Source organism: Pongo abelii, chromosome 10 (assembly GCF_028885655.2).
Source record: "Pongo abelii isolate AG06213 chromosome 10, NHGRI_mPonAbe1-v2.0_pri, whole genome shotgun sequence".
NCBI lineage: Eukaryota > Metazoa > Chordata > Mammalia > Primates > Hominidae > Pongo > Pongo abelii.
Window position 1 is genome coordinate 66855859 of NC_071995.2, and position 25373 is coordinate 66881231.

The following is a 25373-nucleotide window of genomic DNA, read 5'->3' on the forward strand; positions in this document are numbered from 1 at the left end:
CTAACTTATACCATTTTTAGAAACAGATCACAAATGCAAATTTGCTTCTGGAACAAAACATAACATTGATTTCTTGGAAAGGCTTTTGGAAATGTTGAGAAAAAGCTTTTAACAGTTCTGATACATCCAACAGTTCAAGTCTGAATGTAATTAAATTAAGCATCCAAATCAACACTGTCATTTATCTGCAGGGACTTAATGTTTTTCTAAAATACTCTTTGCCATTTAGATTCAGTCATGTCAACATTTACCAACATTTGAGTAGGTATACTCTTTAAGAAGGTATATTATACTGTCTTCAAAATAGTTATTACCTGAGTATTAACTATCTTTCCTCCACCTGAACAAACACCAAAAATGTAGCATCTCTTACCACTGTTTCTAACAGTCACAGAATCACCGTTCAGCGGCGGGGTCGGGGGGTGTCTCCATTTTACAGATAAAGAAACTGAATGTGTGGTGGATTTGAATCCAGGGCTTCTGCCTTTTTTCTTTTCTTTTTGAGACAGAGGTTCGCTCTGTCACCCAGGTTGGAATGCAGTGCAGTGATGTGATCTTGGCTCACTGCAACCTCTGCCTTCTGGGTTCAGGCGATTTCTCCTGCCTCAGCCTCCCAAGTAGCTGGGATTACAGGTGCCTGCCACCACGCCTGGCTAATTTTTGTATTTTTTTTAGTAGAGATGGGGTTTCACCATGTTGGCCAGGCTGGTCTCGAGCTCCTGACCTCAAGTGATCCGCCTGCCTCAGCCTCCCAAAGTGCTGGGATTACAGGCATGAGCCACCGTGCCTGACTGCTGCTTTCTAAATATCATTTCACTCCCACGTTTTTCTCCCATCATGAAAGTGTGTATCAGGTTGGTTTCTCTATAAAAGGAATTATAGCTGAACTAGAGCTGGAGGAGCATAACCACCAGCCCAAGAGGGAGGGGAAAAGCCGGAAAGGTGTTGGGCAGGGAGGTGGTTTGGGTACCTGGTTTGACCACAGTTAGAATACCATGATTGTGTTTTGTTAGTCTTTAAATGATTTTGAGTCTGATACTAAATTCTGATTTTAAAAACATTATTTCAGCAAGAGATTTACATTAAGGCTCATGAACTAATTCAGATTTTAGTTCGTGTCCCTTCAAAAATTGCTATCTTAGAAAAGTTAGAATTCAATGCCCAGTTGAAAAATTGCTTGGGGCTTGATAGCAAATCAAGTTTCATCTTATATACTTTTATTTGTAATATACCAAAGTCATTTTTGCAATATTATATTATGTACTTTCAAGTATATAATTACTGCTTCTTTAAATAAAAATGATCAAGATATTCAGATTATTATGAGATTTTTTTTGGTTATCTATTGCTGCTGCACAAATTACCAGATTTTATAAGTGGTTTAAAGAAGCCTCCAAATTTTATTTATATTAACATGTATGATTTTGTGCATGTAGAATAAGCTTGGCATAGAAATGGCCTAAATGCTCCTGTAGCTCTTTATTCCTTTGTGGTTCTCACTTTCCATGCCAGTATGTTTCATTTCTAGATCCCATAGAACTTTCAATTGAAAGTAATAACCAAGGCAACTCACTTTCCACGAGTAATACACCACACTTCTAGAAATCAGCCTATATTACTATCACACTGGGGATTAAGTAAAAAAAAAAGAGAAAGAAGGATGGGAAGGGGAGGGAAGGGGGGGAGCGGAGGAAAGAAGAAAAGGAAGAGAAGGGGAGGGAAAGGGAGAGAAAGCGAGGAGAGGGAAAGAAAGGAGGGAGGAAGGTAGGAAGAGGAGAAGGAAGGAAGGAAGGAAAGAAATCTGCTCACCAGAGTTGCTATTTTTTTTTCTTTTCTGTTTAGTGCTTTATCCCTTAATTCTTATAGGTAACGGTTTAATACAGGGTAACTGTCATAGTGGAGAACTTGAGAAGCATTAGTACTTCAAATTGAGTCCTAATGGTAAAATTTTTTTCGGATAAAAAAGGTAGTTGGTAGTGCTGTTAAGAGGTAACATAATACCTTTACTACCAACCTTAGGATCAATTCAAGGTCCAGTAAAAGGAATGTATCTGGAATTCTTGATTATAGACATGAAAACACTCTTCTGTCAGTGTTCATAGTGAGCTGGAGGTTGCTTACGCATAAGACCTAGCTTCAGAAAATGACTCAAAGCCCTAGGCAGTTTCTGGGAAGGACTGGGAGTAGCAGTCTCTTGGCACCCCTTATTCATTCATTCATTCATTCAGTACCTACTATGTGCTAGGCTTTGAGGATATAACAATGAATTTTTCAAACAAATTAAATAGACCTTGGCCTCAAAGAGCTCACATTCTACTAGAGAAGGCACACATGGAAGTAGAAGATTATAATACAGTGTTGTAAATCCAATAGTAGAGATAACCAGTTTATTTTGGGGAGCAAAGAGAAAGGGTCCCTAACCCCAGACTGCCTGCAAAGAGGTGGAATGGAATTGAATGGGATTATGGTCAGCCAAGGCTTCCTAGTGGAGCTGCTACCTGAACTGAGTTTTAAGAGGGGTAGGAAAGAAAAAATGTAGTGGGTCATAATGGCATTCCAGATACGGGGGACACAAACAGCTCTGTGTTTATGAACTACAACCAGTTGTTGACTTTTGTTTCAAGTGGCTCCCCTTCCCCATTGCTGTGTGGAGGGTTGACTGAAGAGGAGAAGGCTGGGAGCAAGGGACCAGTAAAGCTGTTGCAGCAGTGCAGGTGAGATATGAGGCCTCAACTCTGCAGTGTTGACAACCATGGAGAGCAGAGAGCAGAATTCATCAATATTTATCAGCACCAATTTTTTTTTTTTAAGACAGAGTCTCGCTTCTTCACCCAGGCTGGAGTACAATGGCGCAATCCCGGCTCACTGCAACCTCTGCCTCCCGGGTTCAAGCGATTCTCCTGCCTCAGCCTCCCCAGTAGCTGGGATTACAGGCACGCACCACCACGCCCAATTTTTTTTTTTTTTTTTTTTTTAGTAGACATGTGGTTTCACCATGTTGGCCAGGCTGGTCTTGAGCTCCTGACCTCAAGTGATCCGCCCGCCTTGGCCTCCCAAAATGCTGGGATTACAGGCGTGAGCCACCATGCCCGGCCAACATCAACCTTTAGTTACTTGCTGAATACACGGGATTGAGGGGGAAGAGAAAGTATCAAGGATGACTCCCAGGTTCCTAGCTTGGTGGTCCCAGTAATTGAGAGAGAGAATGCAGCAGGAAGAGCAGCTGTAGGGGGAACAGGATGAGTATCTCCACATGATGGGTTTGAGGTACCTGTGAGTCACATCCAGGTGGATGTGTCCTGTGGGCAGTGGGACGTGAGTCTGAAGCTCAGGCAAGAGGCTAGAGTTACATCTTTGGAGTCATCAGCCTAATGGAGGACTGTGGCATCCAGGTGCCAAAAGCTAGGGAAACTTGGCTCTGGAGGGAGAGGGGCTTACTTAATTGACCTGTATGCTTTGAAGCTCTATAGAGACACAATCTTATCCCTTCAGGCCTGTATTTTCTTGGGCCACTAAGATGTGGTTACATATTTTCTCTCATATCTCCTAGAACGTTTGCAAAACAATTCCCAGTCCTATGATCATTTCTTCCTTCTTCTGAGAACTAATTATATATGGCACTTAATATCTATTCACATATAGCACTCATGGTGAGGTTTGTTTGTTTTTTTTTTTTTTGAGACAGAGTCTTACTCTGTTGCCCAAGCTGGAGTACAATGGCGCTATCTCGGCTCACTGCAACCTCTGCCTCTAGGGTTCAAGCGATTCTCCTGTCTCAGCCTCCCAAAAGGCTGCGATTACAGGTGCCCGCCACCATGCCCCGCTAATATTTAGTAGAGACAGGATTTCACCATGTTGGTCAGGCTGGTTTTGAACTCCTGACCTCAGGGTGATCCGCCCACCTTGGCCTCCCAAAGTGCTGGGATTACAAGGTGTGAGCCACTGCTCCTGGCCTTATGGTGAAGTCTTGTATGTAGAAGATCAATAAATGTTCATCTTCATTGCTTATATTCATCTGGTTCTCTGTATACAAAATGATCTTCTTTTTGCAGGCATTTTTTTGCGTCTCAAGTTTTAACTTCTTACACATTTTAAGACTACTTCAAGATTAATTTGAGTGTAAATGAGCAGTACTTGTTAGGTAAGTGTCTTCCATTCATTGTCAAGACTGAATCATTCTTTTCATTATCACCACATATTGCTTATTGTGGAATTTGGAAACATCCATTTCTCTTCTTCAGGAAGATCATGGAGTTTCTCCAGTCAAGGTCCCACTAGACTGACTTAGGGTTGCAGGAACCTGGAGTGAGCAATCCCTGATTCCAGGTGGTGATGTGGGTTGAGTTCCACATTTTACTTTATTTGAAGAATATGTGCAAAAGACTCACTAAAAATAAGAACAAACTAGGCTTTGTTGCAGCTGAGTGGTCTGGCAAATTTCTGTACAGAGGAATCATTGGGCATGAAGGATTTGATACTGGGATAGAATCCAATTGCCCTTGGAATGGAAGTAGAATATCCTTTTTAAGAGCACTGAAGTTCTGGGATTTCTCTGGAATAATCACCTTTGTGAGGTGTGGATCATGTCCAGAGACTGTAACCTGAGAAGAAACAAGAGACAATTATATGAGTGACTTAAGATGTTTCGTGGTGCCCATACTGAAAACACTGATATCCACCACTAAAATGCAGCCTTTGTTCAATGCATGTAACAATCTACCAGACCTCTGGGCCAGCAACAGATTTGGTCCTGCAGACTGAGTTATCCAACGCCTGTTGACAAAGACCAGCGTTGTGAATGCTGTTGCCAAGAATTACAAAATGAAATAAGGACAGACGGGTACCTTATCTGGCAATGTAAGTCAAGAGAAGGAAGCAGCAGATGTTTCTGCCACCATCCTTTTCATGGGGCACAAGGGTAAAGAGATAACTGTTTCCCTTTGTCCCAAGTGTGTATTTAACATCCTCCTTGGATATCAAGATTATTTTCAAGTAGAATTATTTTCTCAACTTACTAATTTCTTTTCAGCTGACCTACAAGCCTATTGCTTCCTTTAAAAGCTTTTCTTTTCTTTTCTTTTCTTTTCTTTTTTTTTTTTTTTTTTGAGATATATTCTTGCTCTGTCACCCAGCCTGGAGTACAGTGGCTCAATCTTGGCTCATTGCAACCTCTGCCTCCCGGGTTCAAGCGATTCTCCTACCTCAGCCTCCCAAGTAGCTGGGATTACAGGCACATACCACCATGCCCAGGTAATTTTTTTTTATTTTTAGTAGAGATGGGGTTTCACCACGTTGGCCAGGCTGGTCTTGAACTCCTGATCTCTAGTGATCCACCTGCCTCTCAGCCTCCCAAAGTGCTGAGATTACAGTCATGAGCCACCATACCTATCCTCCTTTAAAAGCTTTGATTTTACCTGGTTTTGTTCATATCAGCCTGAATCTTTGGTTAGGCTTTTTTTTTTTTTTTTTTTTTTTTGGAGGAAATGATCAGGACAAGACAAATGCTAAACTAACTACAGGCAATGTCTACTGAGAAATGCTTTTATTATATATGGTGGAGAAGGGAAAAAATGGGGAATGACATTTACATAACCACTCATTGGTATGTATTTTACACATTCATTTCAATGTTCAGAATCTTACCTTCAAATATTGTCCTAGAACTAATATCTAGGGTCAATGTGTACTGTGTTAGTCTAACTAATGGGAAATGAACAATTCATAACTTTATTCTAAAGGTGTGGCTTATTTATGAGGTTGCATACAAGTAATTAGATTCACTACAGGGAAAATCATATTTTTAAATAGAATAGAAATATCACAGTAAATAGCAGGAAAATAAAGGGCCTTTTTAGACAAAGATTCACAGTGAGTTGAGATTTTTCAAGCTCTATCCATTTTCTCGGCAGGAGTAGAAATTCCTAAAAGGATTAGCAATTGATAAGCCTCACATCTAGGCACTTTGGGGAGAACCCATGGAGCATGGAGGCTCTGAATTCTATAGTTTTATAAACTAAAAACCATGTTTTTTCCATGATGTCCTCAAGATGAAATAATAAAATACCAACTCAGTTTTCACTACAGAAGAGATGACTACCTTCTCCCAGGATTAGCTCTATATAGAATGACTGCTATGGTTGGCATGAGACCCACTAAGCAAAATAGAAGAATCCTGAATTTCTCAGAGAAATTCACATCAAAGAGAAAGAGGCAAAATCTGGCCAACTATATCAATACTTATTCATTTAGTTCTTTCACATAAATCCACTCGGCTCAAATTAGTCCATGCCTTCCTGTCTTAGGATAAAATGACTCAGAAATATATATTTTATGGAATTAAAGACTGAAATTTTACTTGCATTGATTGAAAAAAGGGCTGCAAAATATGTTTATCATTTGCTGAATATAGTGTTAAAATTTGTGGATCAGATTTCACTTATAAAATGAATTCTAAGGAACTTTTCCCAATTCATTTTTTATAGTAGAAAGTGTATGCCATGGAATGGGTGTTATATCGTATCCCAGGAAACTATAAACTACCTTTACTACATTGCTTATTCTTTATTATTAATCAGGTTACATTTTAATCATAAAAGATATCACAAGAAATAGGATTTGGCTTCTATTTTTAAAAAATTGCCATCAGGGAAAAAATATGAATTTTTCTGGGGTTTTTTTTCGTATAATTTCCACCTCTTCCACGTCCTGCCAATTGCAAGTCTGACACTATCCTTTGTTTCTGTCTCGATGGAACTACTTTCGAACTTCCTAGACTTATTTTGGATTCCTCCTGGGTGAATAAGTATTATGAGTTCTATAATATTTTAATAACAATAACTAGCATTGCATACTTACATTTATTATATAGGACCCAGGCAAGAGAAGGAGATAATACTCTCCATATTTGTTGGTTCTATAGGGGCAGATATGTTTTCTGTCTTGGACTTCCACAATTACATTGGGTAATGGATTTCCATTCTGATCAAAAACTTGACCCTTTACACCTGCAAGACAAAAATAAAATTAAATATTAATACCATATTTTATGGCATATAAAAATTATTATAAATATTTAAGAACAATATATTCAATATTTATTAGCTTACTCAATGTTGTGAGTTAATATTAAGTGTTAGAGAGGGAAAAGAAAACTTATTTTTGATGTAACTTAAAATACAGTCAAAATTTACTAATCTGATTTATAGCTTAAATTTGTTTGTTGTTGAATAGCCCATTTATATTAGTACGTATTATCACAGTGAGAGAACACAGATGACAACCTAAGATCCATTCCTGTTACTTCCAAGTTATTTACTCAGTCACCAAACTGTACTACAACCATTGGTGGATTCCATAAAATCCTAAATAAAAATGGTGTCAATGTATTCGTTACAACAAAATATTTACATGTGCAAGGGACTCAATAGTTTTGTCTTGTAGTCCAACTACATGGGAAGCAAAATTATAATCACAAGCCTTCTTGGAAGCATGGACTCGATTGACCAGTAACAGCAGCCAATATTTATTGAGCACTTAGTATATTCCAGGCTCTGTACTAACTGCCAAATGTGCATTTTCTCATTAAATTCTCATATCAGCTCTGTGTCATCAATTATTATCATGATTTTACAGATGAAAAAAACTAAGGCTCTGGCTTATTAAAATAACCTCCTCAAACTCACACAGCTAATGAAGTGGCCCAGCCTAGCCGTCAACCCATGATAGTCTCGAGAGCCCCTATCAAAATTTCAGGAGTACAATTTTTAAAAGGCCATTTATATTTTAAGACCTTTCTTATTTTAGATCCTACATGTCACATCTAGTTTGTTTACTCCAGCGTCAAATCATATTACCTTAAGGTGAAGCTGCCTAAGTCCCCAATAACATAAATGAAAACAAAGAGCTACAATAGTAAGATGATCTTGAACTCTCCCCAAACAGTTATGCTCAATAATTATTTATTAGGGCAGAAAAATATGAGGCACACGTAATAGTTTCCCCCAGAAATGGTTAAAGTGAAAAATAAAAATTTTGGCATTTAGCAAAACAATGTTTATCTTGAACTTCAACAAACTTCTATCTGACCTAGGTTGCCTTTTATTATACTTTCTGTCCTATTTAATTCCTGACTCTTCATTTTTTGTCTCCTGAAGAGGAAAATGCCACATTTCCTTCTGCCTTTCTCTATACAACTATGTAAACTTCTATTTTCACGTCGTGTGTTCCTCTTTGCCCTCTCTTTTTTAAACACAGTTCCATTTATATTTATTCCTACTGCTTGATACATTTCCTTTTCATGTTTAGGTAGTACCCAATCATAAATTGGTAATAATTTGGTAACCTGATTATGTATTTATTCCTTGGATTTCAGTGGCATTATTTTGTTTTATTTAATTAATTAATTTGCTTTTTGTAGAGATGGGGTTTCACCATGTTGCCCAGGCTTGTCTTGAACTCCTGGGCTCAAGCAATCCACCTGCCTAAGCTTCCCAAAGTGCTGGGATTACAGGTGTGAGGCACCACACTCAGCCTCAGTGGCATTATTTTGAAGAGCTATTTACACTGTGCCCCCCTTAGGAGGTCCTTTGATATGTGATAAATATAGCGTGTACCCATCATCATAGCTTGGTGTGACAGAAAGAACCTAGTCAGGTTTTGATTTGAATTCTAGTTCTCAAGTCACTAAACATTCCCAAGCCTCAATTTTATCACCTATGAAATGGGGATAATATACCACCACCCAGGATGGTTGTGAAGATTAAATGTAAGTGACACAGAAGAAGAGGATCAACAAACATTAATTATTTCCTTTCTTCTTCTTCTTTTTTTTTTTTTAGACAGGGTTTTGCTCTGTCACCCAGGCTGGAGTGCAGTGGTGTGATCAGGGCTTACTGCAGCCTTGACTTCCCATGCTCAAGCAGTCCTCCCACCTCAGCCTCCCAAGTAGGTGGGACTACAAGCACACACCACCACACCTGGCTAATTTTTGTATTTTTTTGTAGAGGTGGGGTTTCGCCATGTTGCACAGGCTAGTCTTGAACTCCTGAACTCACATGATCTACCTTGGCCTCCCAAAGTGCTGGAGTGCTGGGATTATAGGTGTGAGCCACCAGCCCTGGCTTTCTTTCCTTTCCTCTTATTTGGATTGGGGGGGAGGGATAGCATTAGGAGATATACTTAATGCTAAATGGCGAGTTAATGGGTGCAGCACACCAGCATAGCACATGTATACATATGTAACTAACCTGCACATTGTGCACATGTACCCTAAAACTTAAAGTATAATAATAATTTAAAAAAATCAAAAAAAAAAAAAGAAAAACTATGCGGTGTGGCGGGGGGAGAATATATTAGATGAATTTCTGGAGTCTTAATTCAACTTTGTTCCACAAAGCAGGAATATGTGAGGGAAGAAGCTATGCATATTATTTCCTTCTCCAGGGCTCTGAGCTAGTTTACAGTCTTCCTGCCACTTAGAAAATCCATGCGTTTCAGCAAGGTAACTTGTGCTGGATGGTGTTGTGTCTGTTGGCATCTTTTGTATTTTTCGTTGACTTCCCCAAAATGAACCAAATCGAAGAAAATCAAGTGCATAAAAAATGAAGCAGAGCTATCATTGAAACTGACATTACACAATTTTTTGGGTTTTTTTTTGAGATGGAGTTTTGCTGTTGTTGCCCAGGCTGCAATGGCACGATCTCAGCTCACCGCAACCTCCGCCTCCCGGGTTCAAGCAATCTCCTGCCTCAGCCTCCTAAGTAGCTGGGATTACAGGCATGTGCCACCACGCCCATCTTATTTTGTATTTTTAGTAGAAACAGGGTTTCTCCATGTTGGTCAGGCTGGTCTTGAACTCACGACCTCAAATGATCCACCCGCCTCAGCCTCCCAAAGTGCTGGGATTACAGGCGTGAGCCATCGCGCCCGGCTAACATTACACCATTCTTTAACATTGGAGATAATGATGAAATAGAATTCAGGGTACTAGTAATAAGTAGTTGGCAGAAGACACCAAAAAAAAAAAAAAAAAAAAAAGTCATGGTACCCTTTAAAAAAAAAGGCAGCAAATTTCTTCTTGGCTAGAAGCAGTTACACTTTAATAGAACAGATTTGACTTTTTTGACAGTCACATGACAGTGATTTTGGATGGCCTCAGGGACTTGAACAACACCTATGTATCAGCATGTGCTGCAGCTGAATCAAGGCTCCAGTCAACCTGCGGTCTGCCTACCCTCAAAGATAGAAAAAGGAAGAACAATTTGCATTTGAAGAAATGTCTGAAAGTCTTCATATTCCAGTTTGACCCTCATTCATCATCCCCTAATAACCCAAAGATTCACTTTCTTTTTTTTAAATTGAAGTCTCCCTCTGTTGCCCAGGCTGGAGTGCAGTGGCACCAGTTCGGTTTACTGCAACTTTCATCTCCCGGGTTCAAGCGATTCTCCTGCCTCAGCACCCCAAGTAGCTGGGATTACAGGTGCCTACCACCACACCTGGCTAATTTTTGTATTTTTAGTAGAGATGGGTTTCACCACGTTGGCCAGGCTGGTCTCAAACTCCTGATCTCAAGTGATCCGCCCACCTTGGCCTCCCAAAGTGCTGGGATTACAGGCCCAAAGACTCACTTTCATATGACTCTTACCTAAACCTAGAGATGGTTCTTCCAGCTATGGAAGCCTGGGGTATGTGAATATCACTGCTACTGGGCAAACACAGACCATGCTTATGTATGGAATTTATATTCAAAGGAAAACCCCTTCCATCAGCCAAATAAAAGCGTGCTTTAGCTTGTATATGTCTTTACAATATTTTGTCTACATACCACCAAACCTTTCACTTAAGAGGGAAGTAATTGTTTTACCAGAAAATGTGATTTATTTCTATATGCTGAAGTTGAAACATTGAAAAAAATACTAGTAGACCCTAAGAGGCACAGAGAGAGCCAACACTATATTAAAAAAAAAAAAAGGAAAATTTGAAAAACGCTCAGATACAATACAAATGAGAAGACATAAAATCTGAGACATAAATTCTGTGGCCAGATGGGGAGATACATGGGAGAAATGTAAAGCTCTTTTTCCCTTGGAAATGGATTAGAGCTTCATGAATGAAAAGTCTTGGCTGGGCAAGAACTAGAATTCTGCATCTGTTGGCCATGATTTAGAGTCGGAGCTGGGAAAGTACTTAGAAGACTGCTTGTTTGTGCCCATGTCCCCACCGCATGGTCACAGTTGCCTCCTATTTTGGATGTGATGACAGATCCACATCTGTGGCCCACAGGCTTCTGGAACTCAGCACATACCAGATTCTTTTATGCCCATTGCTTAGGTTTCTGGATGCTGTGAGCCATTCCCTTGCTCTCTGGGTTCAGATCTGCTTTGAGGAGTCTAGGGGAAATACAGGGCCGCAGCAGGCAGGTAACACCGTGTCTGGCTCATCTTTGCTTCTCCTCAGAGACAGGGACAAGCAAGACATTTTAAGCCTCTAGAATTCAGACTTGCCCTCCTTTGCTACCTTGGTTTTAATGTCTGCCGACACCCTCATCTCAACTTGAACCTAGTAAATCATCCTCTAAGCAGGACAACACAGCACCAAGGGGCCCGAGTTTCAGTTGAGGTCTGCAGTGAGTTCTAATTGAAAGAATAACACCACTGAAGCCTTAGAACAGGCTGGTGGGAGGCAAGGCTGATGCTATTACTCTCAACTTTCTGTTGACTACACTGAGATTCAGACAAGTGCTTGCTTAAGATTGCAAACATCGCCAGATGACAAAACAGCTTGGGACCTACCTAAGCCTCTACCCTCTTGGCAAGGCCCTTCCACTAAAGCAGAAGGCCTTTCCTTCCCAGACAAGGTGACTTAGAGACTTCCAGATGGGTCAAAACCTCAGAAACTCAGAAGCATCCTAGCAATTGGTAAAATGGAACCAGTAAATGCAATGCAGTTTGACGAATATCAATAATGTCTTTAAACCAGAGCAATACCAATAAAGGGGTGTTTGCTGCCATTCTTCACAAACAAAATATTCATTAGTTTCTTATTGGGCACTAGTAGGGAGAGAACCTTTCTATTAAGTAGTAATAACCACACTGTATTGGTATTTTGAAATATGGTTTCATTATTAAACCATGTTATGCAACTGTCTTAAACCACAAGGGGGCAGGGTTGATGTGCCAATATATGTATTTTTTGAGTGAGTTGTTTGCATCTGATTATAGAGACAGGCAGATAAACATTCTTTATAAAACCTAGTGCAAATGGGCTGGGCGTGGTGGCTCATGCCTGTAATCCCAGCACTTTGGGAGGCCGAGGCCGGCGGATCACCTGAGGTCAGGAGTTGAAGACCAGCCTGGCCAATATGGTGAAACCCTGTCTCTACAAAAATACAAAATTAGCCAGGCATGATGGTGGGTGCCTGTAATTCCAGCAAATTGGGAGGCTGAGTGGGAGAATCACATGAACCCGGGAGGCGGAGGTTACAGTGAGCCGAGATCATCACACCATTGCACTCCAGCCTAGATGACAGAGCGAGACTCCGTCTCAAAAACAAACAAACAAAACCTAGTGCAAATGTACTGGTAAGCCTTCCAAATTATTAAAAATAATAATAGGTATGCTGCAATTTGTATTGCCCTTTCCCTGGCAATATTACATCAACATGATACTTCAAAGCCCACCTTAATTCAGTGCTTGGTAAATAATCTTTACAGCTAGATTGAGGTTCTGAAAATAGTAGTGCAGTTACATAGAGCATATTTGATGTTGATACTGGTGAAGAATGAATTTCAGAAAAGAACAGGCAGAGCCAGTCACGGTGGCTCACACCTGGGATCCTAGCACTTTGGGAGGCTGAGGCAGAAGGATCGCTTGAGCCCAGGAGTTTGGGACTCACCTGGACAACATAGCAAGATTCTGTTTCTATACAAAATTTTTTTTAAAAATTAGCTGGACGTGGTGGTGTGCACCTGTAGTCCTACTTACTTGGGAGGCTGAGGCAGAAGGATCACTTGAGCCCAGGAGTTCAAGGTTACAGTGAGCAATGACTGCGCCACTGTACTCCAGCCTGGGTGACAGAGTGAGACCCTGTCTCTAAAATAATGATAATGATAACAATAGTAATAGATTAACAAACCAAAGGATCAATAGAGGTAGAAATATAATAGAAATGTTAGACTAATACATGACATGCGTCATGAGGAAAATCTAGTGGAGAAAGAATTACCAGAATACTAAGCAAGAGAGAACCCAAGACAACGTTTGATGACATAATGAAGAAGGTGAAAGTCCCAATAATAAGTTTATAATCTTTATTAAGATGCTGGTGAGAAAGAACGATATTTCATAATATCCCCTATCATAGGGAGTCAACCTAGTCCATGAACGACTCAGCCAGTTAGACATAGCCCTGTGAGTTTACCAGTAATCTTTGTGTACTTCTGTTCAGGTCAGGGGATGGAGGCTGGGGATACAGGTATGAAAGGGGGCAGGGGCATCCCTTTTAGGGATGTGTGGCCAAGGAAGGGTCCTAATCATCCTTGCACTCAGCCCTCTGGCCCTGTGCTACCTTCCCTCATCCTTCTCCATCTTCTTTGTAGCAGGAGGAAAGCTTTGCTGTGAATCATGCAGAAAATTCCAGGAATTATGCAATTATGCAGTAGGCCCATGCAGCAAACCTTTTCAACACACACACACACTCTCACACACTCTCTTTCTCTCTATGTGGTATCATAGCTATTATGCCAATTCCTGATATGTTTCTCTCCCCAAGCCATTCTGAATGGAGAAAGATAACTTCACCTCTGTAAATATAGAAGAGCCTTCCACACCTTGCCCAAACACCACCTGGTTAATAAACTTGAACTGTACAAGATTCCATCATCATCTCAAGCAGTGTGTTTCTCTAGTGCGATGGCTTTCTAAGTATAGCCGCTGGACCAGCAGCATCAGCATCACGTGGTAAGGTGGTTCAAACAGAAACTCCGGGTTGGGGCCTGGCAATCTGTTTTAGCAAGTGCTCCCGGTGAGTCCGCTGCACGTTTGAAAGCTACCACTCTCTGCCACATTTAGTCTGTCTATCTGTGATAAGGGCCAGCCAGCCTTCAGCAAACAGGCTGGCAAGATTCCTAGCACCAGGACATCTGGCAGAGTTCAGAGGTGAGAGGGGTTGAAGGTAATGGTGCTAGCTCACCACGCCACTTCTGGAAAAAATGCAAAGTGGTATGTCCAGTGTTCTCAGGGTCCTTGGTACTGCATGGTGAGTGACAAGCAAACAGTATTTTTCTAAATGGGAGATGATGTAACAGAGTAGCAGCCTGTTTTCCTGATATTTTGCCAGATTTCTAGATCATTCAACATGTAAAATTAGGGGGACTCTGGATGTTTGTTTGTTTGTTTTTGAGATGGAGTCTTACTCTGTCACCCAGGCTGGAGTACAGTGGCACCATCTCGGCTCCTTGGCGGAGGGAGCAACCTCCGCCTCCCGGGTTCAAGTGATTCTCCTGCCTCAGCCTCCCAAGTAACTGGGACTACAGGCGTGCGCCACCACACCTGGCTAATTTTTGTATTTTCAGTAGAGATGAGGTTTCACCTTGTTGGCCAGGCTGGTCTCGAACTCCTGACCTCAGGTGACACACCTGCCTCAGCCTCCCAAAGTGCTGGGATTACAGGCATGAGCCACCACGGCTGGCTGGTACTCTGGATTTTTATACCCTCATATTAAAGGAACATTCATCATGCTTCCTTTTCTATGAATGAGTGGGCACTGCATTTCTCACACACTGCAGATACTCATGTAGAGAGAATTCTTAACCATCAGATCTGGCACTGAAATGAGGCTATAACTACAAAGCACAAATAAAGGCTTGCGTTTAGTCAACCCAGAGGTCTTGCCAGATGCTCTATTTTGTATTAATAGGGAATTAATAAGAAAATTTTACAAACCTAGGTGCACCTGCTTTATATATTCAATTAATGAGGCTTTGTTATTATTCCAAAAGGATGGAAGCTTCTCCTCACGAGGATATTTACAGCATGACAGCTCCAACGTAATTTCAAAACACTGGGCCCAGATGTAGTTGTAATCTTGCATTCCACCTAAACACAAGCATATTTAATTTTTGTTAGGGTCTAAAATTGGAGTGGAGCCAAGTATCACGTGCCTTGGGGACAAGTGAATCAGACAGCTACATGTAAACAGGAAAAGATGAATTTGACATATTAGCTTGTAAAATCAGGGCTTGACATTCTGTTACCCAGGCATGACTAGACAATCCTAAATATTCCCATATGGGTAACTGGATCAGAGCTGACTGAAGTTCAACTGTGCATCAAAATTAAGTGAGGGGTGAAGGAAGGGTCATTTTTTGTTTTTATTTTTTGAAATCCTACATTACAAAAATGATTCTTTGATTTTCATTTCTTTCTTAAATTACATTTTACATGGATATAAGCTAGAATAAGATTCCTTTAAAATATTTCTACAAATCATTTATAAATACACTTACTAAGTAAAGCTAAGCAGGCTAATTTGGGGGAATCATGGGCCAACATTCACTATTGCCAGGTACTGTATGAAGTGCTTTGTATCAGCTCATTTAATCCTCACAGCAATTGCCCCCACTTTACAGATGAGGAGACATGATCACAGATGTTAAAGAAAAGTGCTCAGGGGTTTCGGCCAATAAATGACAGACACTGGAGTGCAGGCCACCTTCCGCCAGCACCTGTGGGCTTCCCCAATATGCCAGAGTGCTCCTGGGGATCAAAGAAAGAATGCTGCACTGCCTCTCAGAGGTGAAAGGCCCGGCCCCCTGTGGAGCCCAGGCTGCCACTGCTCATGCTGACTTACCGGTTCTCTCCTCTGGTCCCCTACTTTCAAAGGGTTATAATCATTTCATACTTTCTTTTTCTTTTTTTCCTTTTTTTGAAATGGAGTTTCACTCTTGTTGCCCAGGCTGGAGTGCAATGGCGCGATCTCGGCCCACTGCAACCTCCACCTCCCAGGTTCAAATGATTCTCCTGCCTCAAGTAGCTGGGATTACAGGCATGCGCCAATACGCCCAGCTAATTTTGTATTTTTAGTAGAGACAGGGTTTCTTCATGTTGGTCAGGCTGTTCTTGAATGCCCGACCTCAAGTGATCTGCCTGCCTCAGCCTCCCAAAGTGCTGGGATTACAGGTGTGAGCCACCGCGCCTGGCTTTTTTTTTTTTTTTTAATAGAGACATGGTCTCACTCCATCACTCAGGCTGGAATGCAGTGGTGCAATCACAGCTCACTGTAGGTTCAAACTTTTGGGCTGAAGTGATCCTCCTGCCTCAGCCTCCCAAGTAGCTGAGACTACAGATGTGTGCCACCACACCTGGCTATTTTTGTTTGTTTTGAGACAGGGTCTTGCTCTGTCGCCCAGGCTGGAGTGCAGTGGCACAAACACAGATGACTGCAACCTCAATCTCCTGAGCTCAAGCAATCCTCCTGCCTCAGGCTCCCAAGTAGTTGGGACTACAGATGTGCACCATCACACCTGGCAAATTTTTGTATTTTTTGGTAGAGATGTGGTTTTGCCATGTTGCGGAGACTAGTAATTTAAAAAATTTTTTTTTGTGGAGATGGAGTCTTACTATGTTGCCCAGGCTGGTCTCAAGCCCCAGACTTTAACTGATCCTTGTGCCTTGGCCTCCCAATGTGCTGGGATTATAGGCATGAGCCACTGTGCCTGGCTTTCATTTTACATTTTCTAAGATGCAACATTTTTTTTTTTTTTTTTGAGACGGAGTCTCACTCTGTCACCCAGGCTGGAGTGCAGTGGCTCAATCTCGACTCACTACAAACTCTGCCTCCCGGGTTCATGCCATTCTCCTGCCTCAGCCTCCCGAGTAGCTGGGACTACAGATGTCTGCCACAACACCTGGCTAATTTTTTGTGTTTTTAGTAGAGACGCGGTTTCACTGTGTTAGCCATTTTTTTTTTTTGAGATGGAGTCTTGCTCTGTTGCACAGGCTGGAGCACAGCAGCGCAATCTCAGCTCACTGTAACCTCTGCCTCCCAGGTTCAAGCAATTCTCATGCCTCAGTCTCCCGAGTAGCTGGGACTACAGGCGTGCACCACCACGCCTGGCTAATGTTTATTTTGGTAGAGACAGGGTTTCACCATGTTGCCCAGGCTGGTCTTGAACTCCTGAGCTCGGGCAATGTGCCCACCTTGGCCTCCCAAAGTGCTAGGATTACAGGTGTGAGCCACTGCACTTGGCCTAAGAGGCAACATTTTTTATACTTTAATATCTCTGAATTGGGATGTGTCTTAAACATTTTTATGGCTAAAACATCATGTCTTTAGTTTAACTGAAAATATTTTCTTTTCTTTCTTGGTGGTACACTGGGTTTTATAATCAACAGTATCTTGGATTTGATGAAATATAGTAACTTTTAAGGAAGTAGTTTCTGACAGATTTTAATTTGTTACACTTGATACCTGCCCAATAAAATATGTATTCTCAGTTTCATCAGGATATTTTAGAAGTACTGAAGTAGAAAAAAATTTTAGGCCAGATACTGTGGCTCATGTCTGTAATCCAAACACTTTGGGAGGCCAAGGTGGCAAGATTGCTTGAGGCTAGGAGTTCAAGGCCAGCCTGGACAACATGACAAGACCCTATCTCTAAAAATGAAATAAAAATAAAAAAGCTTTTTTCTTTAAAAAAAAATTTAATGGTAAGAAAGTGGTCAAAATATGATATAAAACTATTATTTAAATATTAAGTAATATCTATGTAGGTCAATATGTAGGCCCAGATTCCAGCCAGGAAGAATTTCTCTGTCCTTTCTATTTCCTTTACTTACCTTGCAGGTTTTGTATTTCTCTTTGACCTCATTTTCACCAAAAAATAGTAGAAGGTAAAATAAGAGAGGAAAGAAAACAAGACAAAGTCTATGGCTGGACATGTCTCAGGTGGAAAAAATTTAAATAGCAAAACAGGCGTGCATTATGGATCCCTAGCAAATAGCCAGGACTGAGAATGCCAAGCATGGAGGGGGCAGTTCTGGATAAGGTGGGACAGGCCTGGCCAACAAAACATCCAGGCCAGGCCTGGCCAGGCCAGGCACATTCTTCTGGGCTCCTCAAGGCAGCTGGCTTCACCTGTTTTTTGTCTGAGAAGGATACACAGCTCACACACAGGCACACTGGGGAACAATTCCCAGCAGGAACCGTTTCTAGCTAATTTCCTACAAATCTGGATTTGCCTTCGAAAGTTAGACAGTGAACATGAAGGACAGCTCTGCCACTGGACAGGATGAGCCCTTTCTTAGCTACAAATTGTGGAGAGCAGGGACGATGCAGAAGCCCTAAGGTAGGAGAGGGGGCTGTATCTTGGACACCAGAGAGAGGTTTGGAATGCTGCCTGGACCTGCTGCCTATCAGTTGTGGTCTATGCTTATTTATATTACCTGGAAAACTGACAGAGAGCCACCCAGGCATAAAAATACCAGCTTGTGCAAATTACCTGAAAGCCTGTGCATCCAAAGTGACAATTAGGGAAGGCACCTTTGGAAGTGGCCTGCACGCAGAAATGCATGCTGCAGCTTGCTGTTGGTGGGGTCAGGCTAACAAGTCTAAAAGGGAATGTTTTCCCCTGAGGCATGGAAATCCAGTTCCAGTCCACCGTCTCTCCTCCTGTCCTTCCACCCTAGGTCCCTCCTACCCCGGGTTTCTGTTTATATTATTCCCTCTAATAAGAATGTCTCTCCTTCCATGTTGCCTACATGGCAATCTCATCCTGTCCCTTACCCAGCTGTCTTATTCCAAGAGTGGAGAACTGGGGCCCTCCTCCCACTGTATCCTGTCTGAAGAGCTCTTTTGTTGAGCCTGCAAAATGGCTTTAAAATCATGATACTTCATGTAAAAATTCAGCTTCTTTTTACAAACTGCAAGATCTGGCAGTATTGGCTCCCCAAGGCTGCATGGCAATAATTAGCTAGATCTAGTAGCAGCCGTCCCTGTTAGACGGGATGTAAACATCACATTTCTCCAAGCTCTTCACTACTCCCTACTGTATTTTGGCTCTGCGCACCCTTGGGGTACACTTTACCTTCTCTAAATCTGTTTTTATTCTAGTTACACTGCTATCACAATTACTTATCTGCGTGTCTGTCTCCCCTATTCACCTCCAGGGTAAGGTGTGTGTCTTGTTCATCTTTCAATTCCTGGCTCACAGTAGGCAGACGCAGAATAAGTACCTGAATGAATGAAGAAGGCCCTTGGTAATGAGGAACATGTCTGAGCATCTCTCAAACAATCAGTCATCTCCACTGCTCTTATGATATTAGCTGATAAGGACAGAGTGAAGGGCCTATTGTGCCTAAAGTTCTTTTAACAACTGCTGGATCAAAATAAACCAGCTGGCACTTCTGGGTGAAGGCAATAAGGAGAATGGAAGAAATGAAGAGAAACTCACCTTGGAGTGGATACCAAGAGTATCCATTTGTAACACCATTAGGAAAGTTCATTTTGTTTTTACACTCGTCTCCTTTCTTCATGTTGGGATTTCTTGAAGCGTAGGTATGTGCAAGATATTGAAAAACATCATCATCAGGTGTTAAGCTTCGGGAGTATAATGCCCCAGTTGCTGCATTTAAAAGATGAACCAAGACATTTAAACCGACTTGAGAGTAAGAGGAAACACAAACACCATGTTAGCAAAGACATAATCACATCACACACACATGCTCTAATTTCCCTAGAGAGAAATCCTTCATCCACCTCCTCTATTCTTCTTTCTACTTTATAATAAACATATGCAAGGTGATAGCCCCCAAATAAGTCAGATACAAATCCAAACTCCTAAATCAGCTTAAAAATTAAGTGTCCTCTTAGTCACTCTTGCTAATTTCTGGAGGTAAGGACAATTTCGTTAGGTATTATAGGGGTGAATAAGGCTACTGTAATATTTTGGGTCCTCATCCCTCAGAGTTTGAAGAGGAGTCAACAGTTATTGTTCATATATGATTAGCAAAAAAAAAAAAGTGAGTTGTTCCAGTTTTAAATTATTTTAGCCATGTTGTCTCTTGTCAGAGAATCAAAATCTGACTATTTAGATGGTATTTTCTAGAATCTAAATTTCACTAATTCACTGATGCATGTCCAGCTGTGGGTTGTCAGTTCAGCCACACTGCCCATCTGCTGTTGAAGAATTACAGGAAGGATGGCTAGAGTTGGGAACATGAAGCTCTTTTCACCCTGCCAGAGAAGTTAAGTGGGGAAGGGAGAGTTGATCCCCATCCAGAGGCAGAGAGTTTCCAGCCCCACTCTGGACTTAAGAAGCCAGAACTGGGCCCACACCTGCTTACCTTGAACGCCATTATCAAATGGGTAACTGGCCACGAGGGCACCACCATGGAGGTTTGCAGAGAGGACAAACGTCTCTGTTTTCAGCCACTTCATGACTGCCACAGTTTCAGGCTGCCTTGAGACATTATTATATTCAAAAGCATCGGGGAAATTTCGATTCAAGTCATACTGGTTATAATTTTCCCTTTAAAAGAAATAATATTTCAGGGCTTATTGATAGAGCATGAGGGAGTGGATTCTTACAATGTCTTGCCCTTTGGTTTAGGCTCCAGGTGTCTTTCCAAATGTGAGTATGGGTGTGGTGGATGGCTGCCCTGGTGGCCTGCCATGACCCACACCTGGCACTTACACCCCATGGCATCCCCTCCCTCGTGATCTGCTCTCACCAATGAGGTATTAGCTATTGTGATACAGGCAGAGGTTTGATAAGTGTTTGTATTTTGGGACTTCTGCTCTTAGATGCTCCCTTTTAGGACCTTGAGATCCCAATGGTCGCCGCGTGGAGAGTCCACGGAGAGTCCATGGCTCCAGGTAAATTGTCTCAGAAAGACCAGAGCTGAGCTCCAGACCTGTGGCACAGACAGTAGCCATCCCTGCTCTGCCCTGCCCAAATTCCTGACCTATGGAATCAACAGTAAATAAAAAGGCTGTTGCTTTAAGTCGCTAATTTTGGGATGGTTCGTTAAGTAGCAACTGATAACAGAAACAACAGTAAACACATTACACAAAAGTATTTGTGAAACGTGGAAGAGCCATGTTTAAATATGCTAGAAAAACTTAAAATTGGAGGGAATCAAGTAGTGAGATTTTGTTCAGCTTTGGTAAAGCAAACACATATATGTAAATTGCATACACATGAATGTATATTAGACATCTGAGAAATTCCAAACCTCCCAAGGCAGCTTGAAACAAAATAAACTGTTTAAATCAGAGCTCCTTCAAGACCTGCTCTTGGTTATGGTTAGTTCTTGGACTACTGGCCTAATAAATCAACCAGTCATTACCAAGGGCCTGGGTGCTCTGCCAGGCACTGGGGATCTAACAACGACAAATACAATGGACAGGAATCCTGCCTGCAGGTAGCTTGCAGTGTAGTGGGGAGAGAGACATGAAGCAAGAAATTAGATATTAAAAGTTGTGCTCTGACAGTAAAGTGCCAGGTGATGTGAGAGTTTATCAGGGGATCTAGTGTATGAGAGGTCGGGAGAAAGAGTCTTGGAGGAAATGCTATTTAGGCAGGGGGAGGAAATGGTGTGTGTAAAACGCTGAGGTAAGAAAGCACCTGGTAGTTCCAGGAAGGAGGCCTAGAGGGGAGGAGGCAGGGGAGAGAGAGGGAGTGGCAGATGAAGATGGAGAGGTTAGGTGGGCACCAGTGCAAAGTAGCCTTATTTGCATTTCTTCCTGCAAGCTGGGGGCAGCCCTGATGTGCCTTGAGCTTTGGCACATCAGCGACATGACACCGGCTCTGAGGGCTCTCACCATGACACATCTCCTCTTGCCAAGGCCAACAGGTGCCTGTCGGGAGCCTTTGTGTTGTGTTGTTTGTTTTCAAGTAAAGATAGACCAGCCCCTCTTTACCTTCCGATGCTGTAATAACAGTCAGGCTTTTTGACGGCTTCGAATCCATCTGGGTTCATGGAAGGCATGATGTGTATCCGGGTACTATTGATCAGATTTGTGATTTCAGGGTCTTTACCATCACTGGTTACGAGATAGTCAATCAGATGGAGCAGCAGCTCCCGCCCAACAGTCTATATGTGTTAAAGAGAAAAGAGGATATTATTAGGTCAGAGGCAATAAGGAAAGCACTCCCTACAGTACAAATTCCCCAACAGGGGTCTCTACACATGATATCTCAGACCCAAACTAGTTTGTAAGACCAGTCTTTCTCAAGCATGCTTATGCTCTGCCAAGTGGCAATCAGGTGGCGATCAGTCATGAGGTGTGCTGAAAAATGCTAGTAAGAGTGAAAGTACCTATTTGTAAATAGTTTACACATTGCAAAAATGAATTAGAGTGGAATAATGCTGCTTCTGCTTCTTCTTCTTCTTCTTCTTCCTTTTTTTTTTTTTTTTTTGAGACAGTCTCAACTCTGTCACCCAGGCTGGAGTGCAGTGGCGCGATCCTGGCTCATTGCAACCTCCACCTCCTGGGTTCAAGCGATTCTCTTGCCTCAGCTTCCTGAGTAGCTGGTATTACAGGCATTTGCCACCACGCCCAGCTAATTTTTGTATTTTTAGTAGAGATGGGGTTTCACTATGTTGGCCAGGCTGGTCTCGAACTCCTAACCTCAAGTGATCCACCTGCCTCAGACTCCCAAAGTGCTGGGATTACAGGCATGAGACACTGCGCCCGGCCAGAATAATAATAATTCTTATTATAACATTTTTCATTTGGTTGTCCTCCAAAGTATCTTCTGGAGTGGTAGAGCAAGAGGTCAAGTTACAGAGAAGCACAGGAATCACATATTTCCATGAGAATGCATGGTGCATATGAAGCTTATCATGTATGTATTGGTGGATAACCGACTTAATATCATCGCATTGTAGATTTTTTTTTTTTTTTTAAGACAGGGTCTCGCTATGTTGCTAAGGCTGGCTTCCAACTCCTGAGAAACTTCATATCATTATCACTTTTCTACATATACATTTCTAATATACATTAAGTAAAAGCATGACTATTAAAATGTTAAAAACTGTCATATTCACCTAAATTAGCTTGCATATCAATAAGGCTTGGGAAACTGAAGGCCTGTGAGAGATCTTGCTTTATAATCCCTCCCCAGGAGAGAGATTCATTATTTTTCTTATTTAAAAAAAGTAATTTAAATGTCAGCCTTATCATAGGAAGATCTGCTTAGACTACATCAAGTTCTCCCTATCATTCTAGGTTCAAGGAATCTGCTTCAGAAGAACAGATGTTGTTGAGGAGTTAGTAAATGAGAACTCAGGGGCAGCAGGTGAGAAAATCAGGAGAGTGCTGCAGGCACATTCATATAGATACTGTGCAAGAAAAGATTTCATGGAGCCTCAGAAGAATTTCCAGTCATGATTTTACTGTAGGACTTCAACATTGTGACAAAGGATTAAGTGATCCTTGGATGACCACTTCTCACTTGATTCCCTCACTGGCACATAAAGAGACCACACTTTAAACATTTGTTATCCTAATGAACATAGAATAATTAAAATTGGGACTAAGAAAATTTGGGGCTGGTGGCAGTGGCTCATGCCTGTAATCTCAGCACTTTGGGAGGCTAAGGCGGAGCCCAGGAGTTTGAGACCAGCCTGGGCAATGTAGCGAGATCCCATCACTACATAAAATAAGAAATTAGCCAGGCATAGTGACACAGACCTGTGGCCCCAACTACTCAGGAGGCTGAGGTAGGAGGATCGCTTGTGCTGCCCAGGAGGTTGAGGCAGCAATGAGAAGAGATCGCACCACTGCATTCCAGCATGGGTGACAGAGTGAGACCCTGTCTCAAAAAAAAAAAAAAAAAAAAGAAAGAAAGAAAATTTGGGATATATGAATTATAGATTCATAGGCAACCATAAAATTTAGAGTCAGATTATGTCCAATCCTGACTTCAACTTTTTTTCCTACTCATTTTTTATCTTCCTCTTCCACTACCTTGATTTTTTTTTTTGAGACAGAGTCTCACTCTGTCACCCAGGCTGGAGTGCAGTGGCACCATGTTGGCTCACTACAACCTCTGTCTCCTGGATTCAAGCAATTCTCCTGCCTCACCCTCCCAAGTAGCTGAGATTACAGGTGCCCACCAGCATGTCTGGCTAATTTTGATATTTTTAGTAGAGACAGGGTTTCACCATGTTGGCCAGGCTGGTCTCGAACTCCTGACCTCAGGTGATCTGCCCGCCTCAGCCTCCCAAAGTGCTGGGATTACAGGTGTAAGCCACCGCACCCAGCCAGATTTTTGTTTTTTAGTCAAAATTGTCACTGGAAAAAGTCCTTACAAGCTAATAACCAAAAAAGTCACTGGGTTCCAATTTTAAGATATAATAGGTTTTTAAAGGTCCAGCACCTTTGGAAGTAACCTTGATGAGCTACTTATGACCTGCCCTAAAGCCAGTGGGGAGGAGCTGGTAACATAAAACTGTGACAGTAACTTTAAATGTGAAAAGGGGCCAGGCGTGGAGGCTCACGCCTGTAATCCCAGCACTTTGGGAAGCCGAGGTGGGCGGATCACCCGAAGTCAGGAGTTCGAGACCAGCCTGGCCAACATGGTGAAACCCCATCTCTACTACAAATACAAAAATTAGCTGGGCATGGTGGCGGGTTACTGTAATCCCCACTACTCAGGAGGCTGAGGCACGAGAATCGCTTGAACCTAGGAGGCGGAAGTTGCAATGAGCCGACATCGCACCACCAGCTTGGGTGACAGAGTGAGACACCATCTGGAAAAAAAAAACAAAAAAATGTGAAAAAGATCGTTGGTTTAAGAAGCTTTCTCAGAAGGCTTTGGGGAGGAATAGGTACAGGAAGGTGAGGAGGAAGTGACCAGGAGTCCCATCGTTCCTTAAATGTCTAAATGCTGGTTAGAGGCCATAGTATGGTTCAATCGGCAAAAATCCCTGGCCTATCTGAGTCCCAAGTCAAGAACAGAGAGGAAGTGATATCAGAATCCCCATGTAACTCTAAATGTGAATTTGTCTCTTAGCTATCTGAATCATACATTCTTCAGCATGCAAACAATCAAGACATGAGTTGGCAATGAAATTCACCCAACCGACAGAAAGTGAAAAGGAAGAGTAAAGAAGCCATGATTAGGAGGCTAGGTTGAGTTGGTATTCTGTTAGATACACAATTAGATTAAACAGTCTTGGTAGTATGGGTATGGAACAAAATATAAAAGTTAAGGCCGGGCACGGTGGCTCATGCATGTAATCCCAGCACTTTGGGAGGCTGAGGTGGGCAGATCACCTGAGGTCAGGAGTTCGAGACCAGCCTGGCCAACATGGTAAAACCTCGTCTCTACTAAAAATACAAAAATTAGCCGGGCATGGTGGTGGGC

General features: G+C 42.0%; 1 protein-coding gene across 2 annotated transcripts in view; it reads right to left on the reverse strand.

Annotated features, from left to right (window-relative positions):
• Nucleotides 1-1195: 1195 nt before the first annotated feature.
• CPM (carboxypeptidase M) overlaps nucleotides 1196-25373 on the reverse strand; it is an 80116-nt gene continuing 55938 nt past the window's right edge. Inside the window, exons 2-7 of one of the 2 annotated variants that reach the window (XM_054526246.2) lie at nucleotides 21920-22092; nucleotides 20341-20525; nucleotides 19449-19619; nucleotides 14941-15093; nucleotides 6856-7004; nucleotides 1196-4601 (exon numbers count right to left, since the gene is read on the reverse strand). In XM_054526246.2, coding sequence (XP_054382221.1) covers nucleotides 4359-4601; nucleotides 6856-7004; nucleotides 14941-15093; nucleotides 19449-19619; nucleotides 20341-20525; nucleotides 21920-21987 — 969 coding nt within the window. In that variant the 5' untranslated portion in view covers nucleotides 21988-22092 and the 3' untranslated portion in view covers nucleotides 1196-4358. 2 annotated transcript variants of the gene reach the window in all.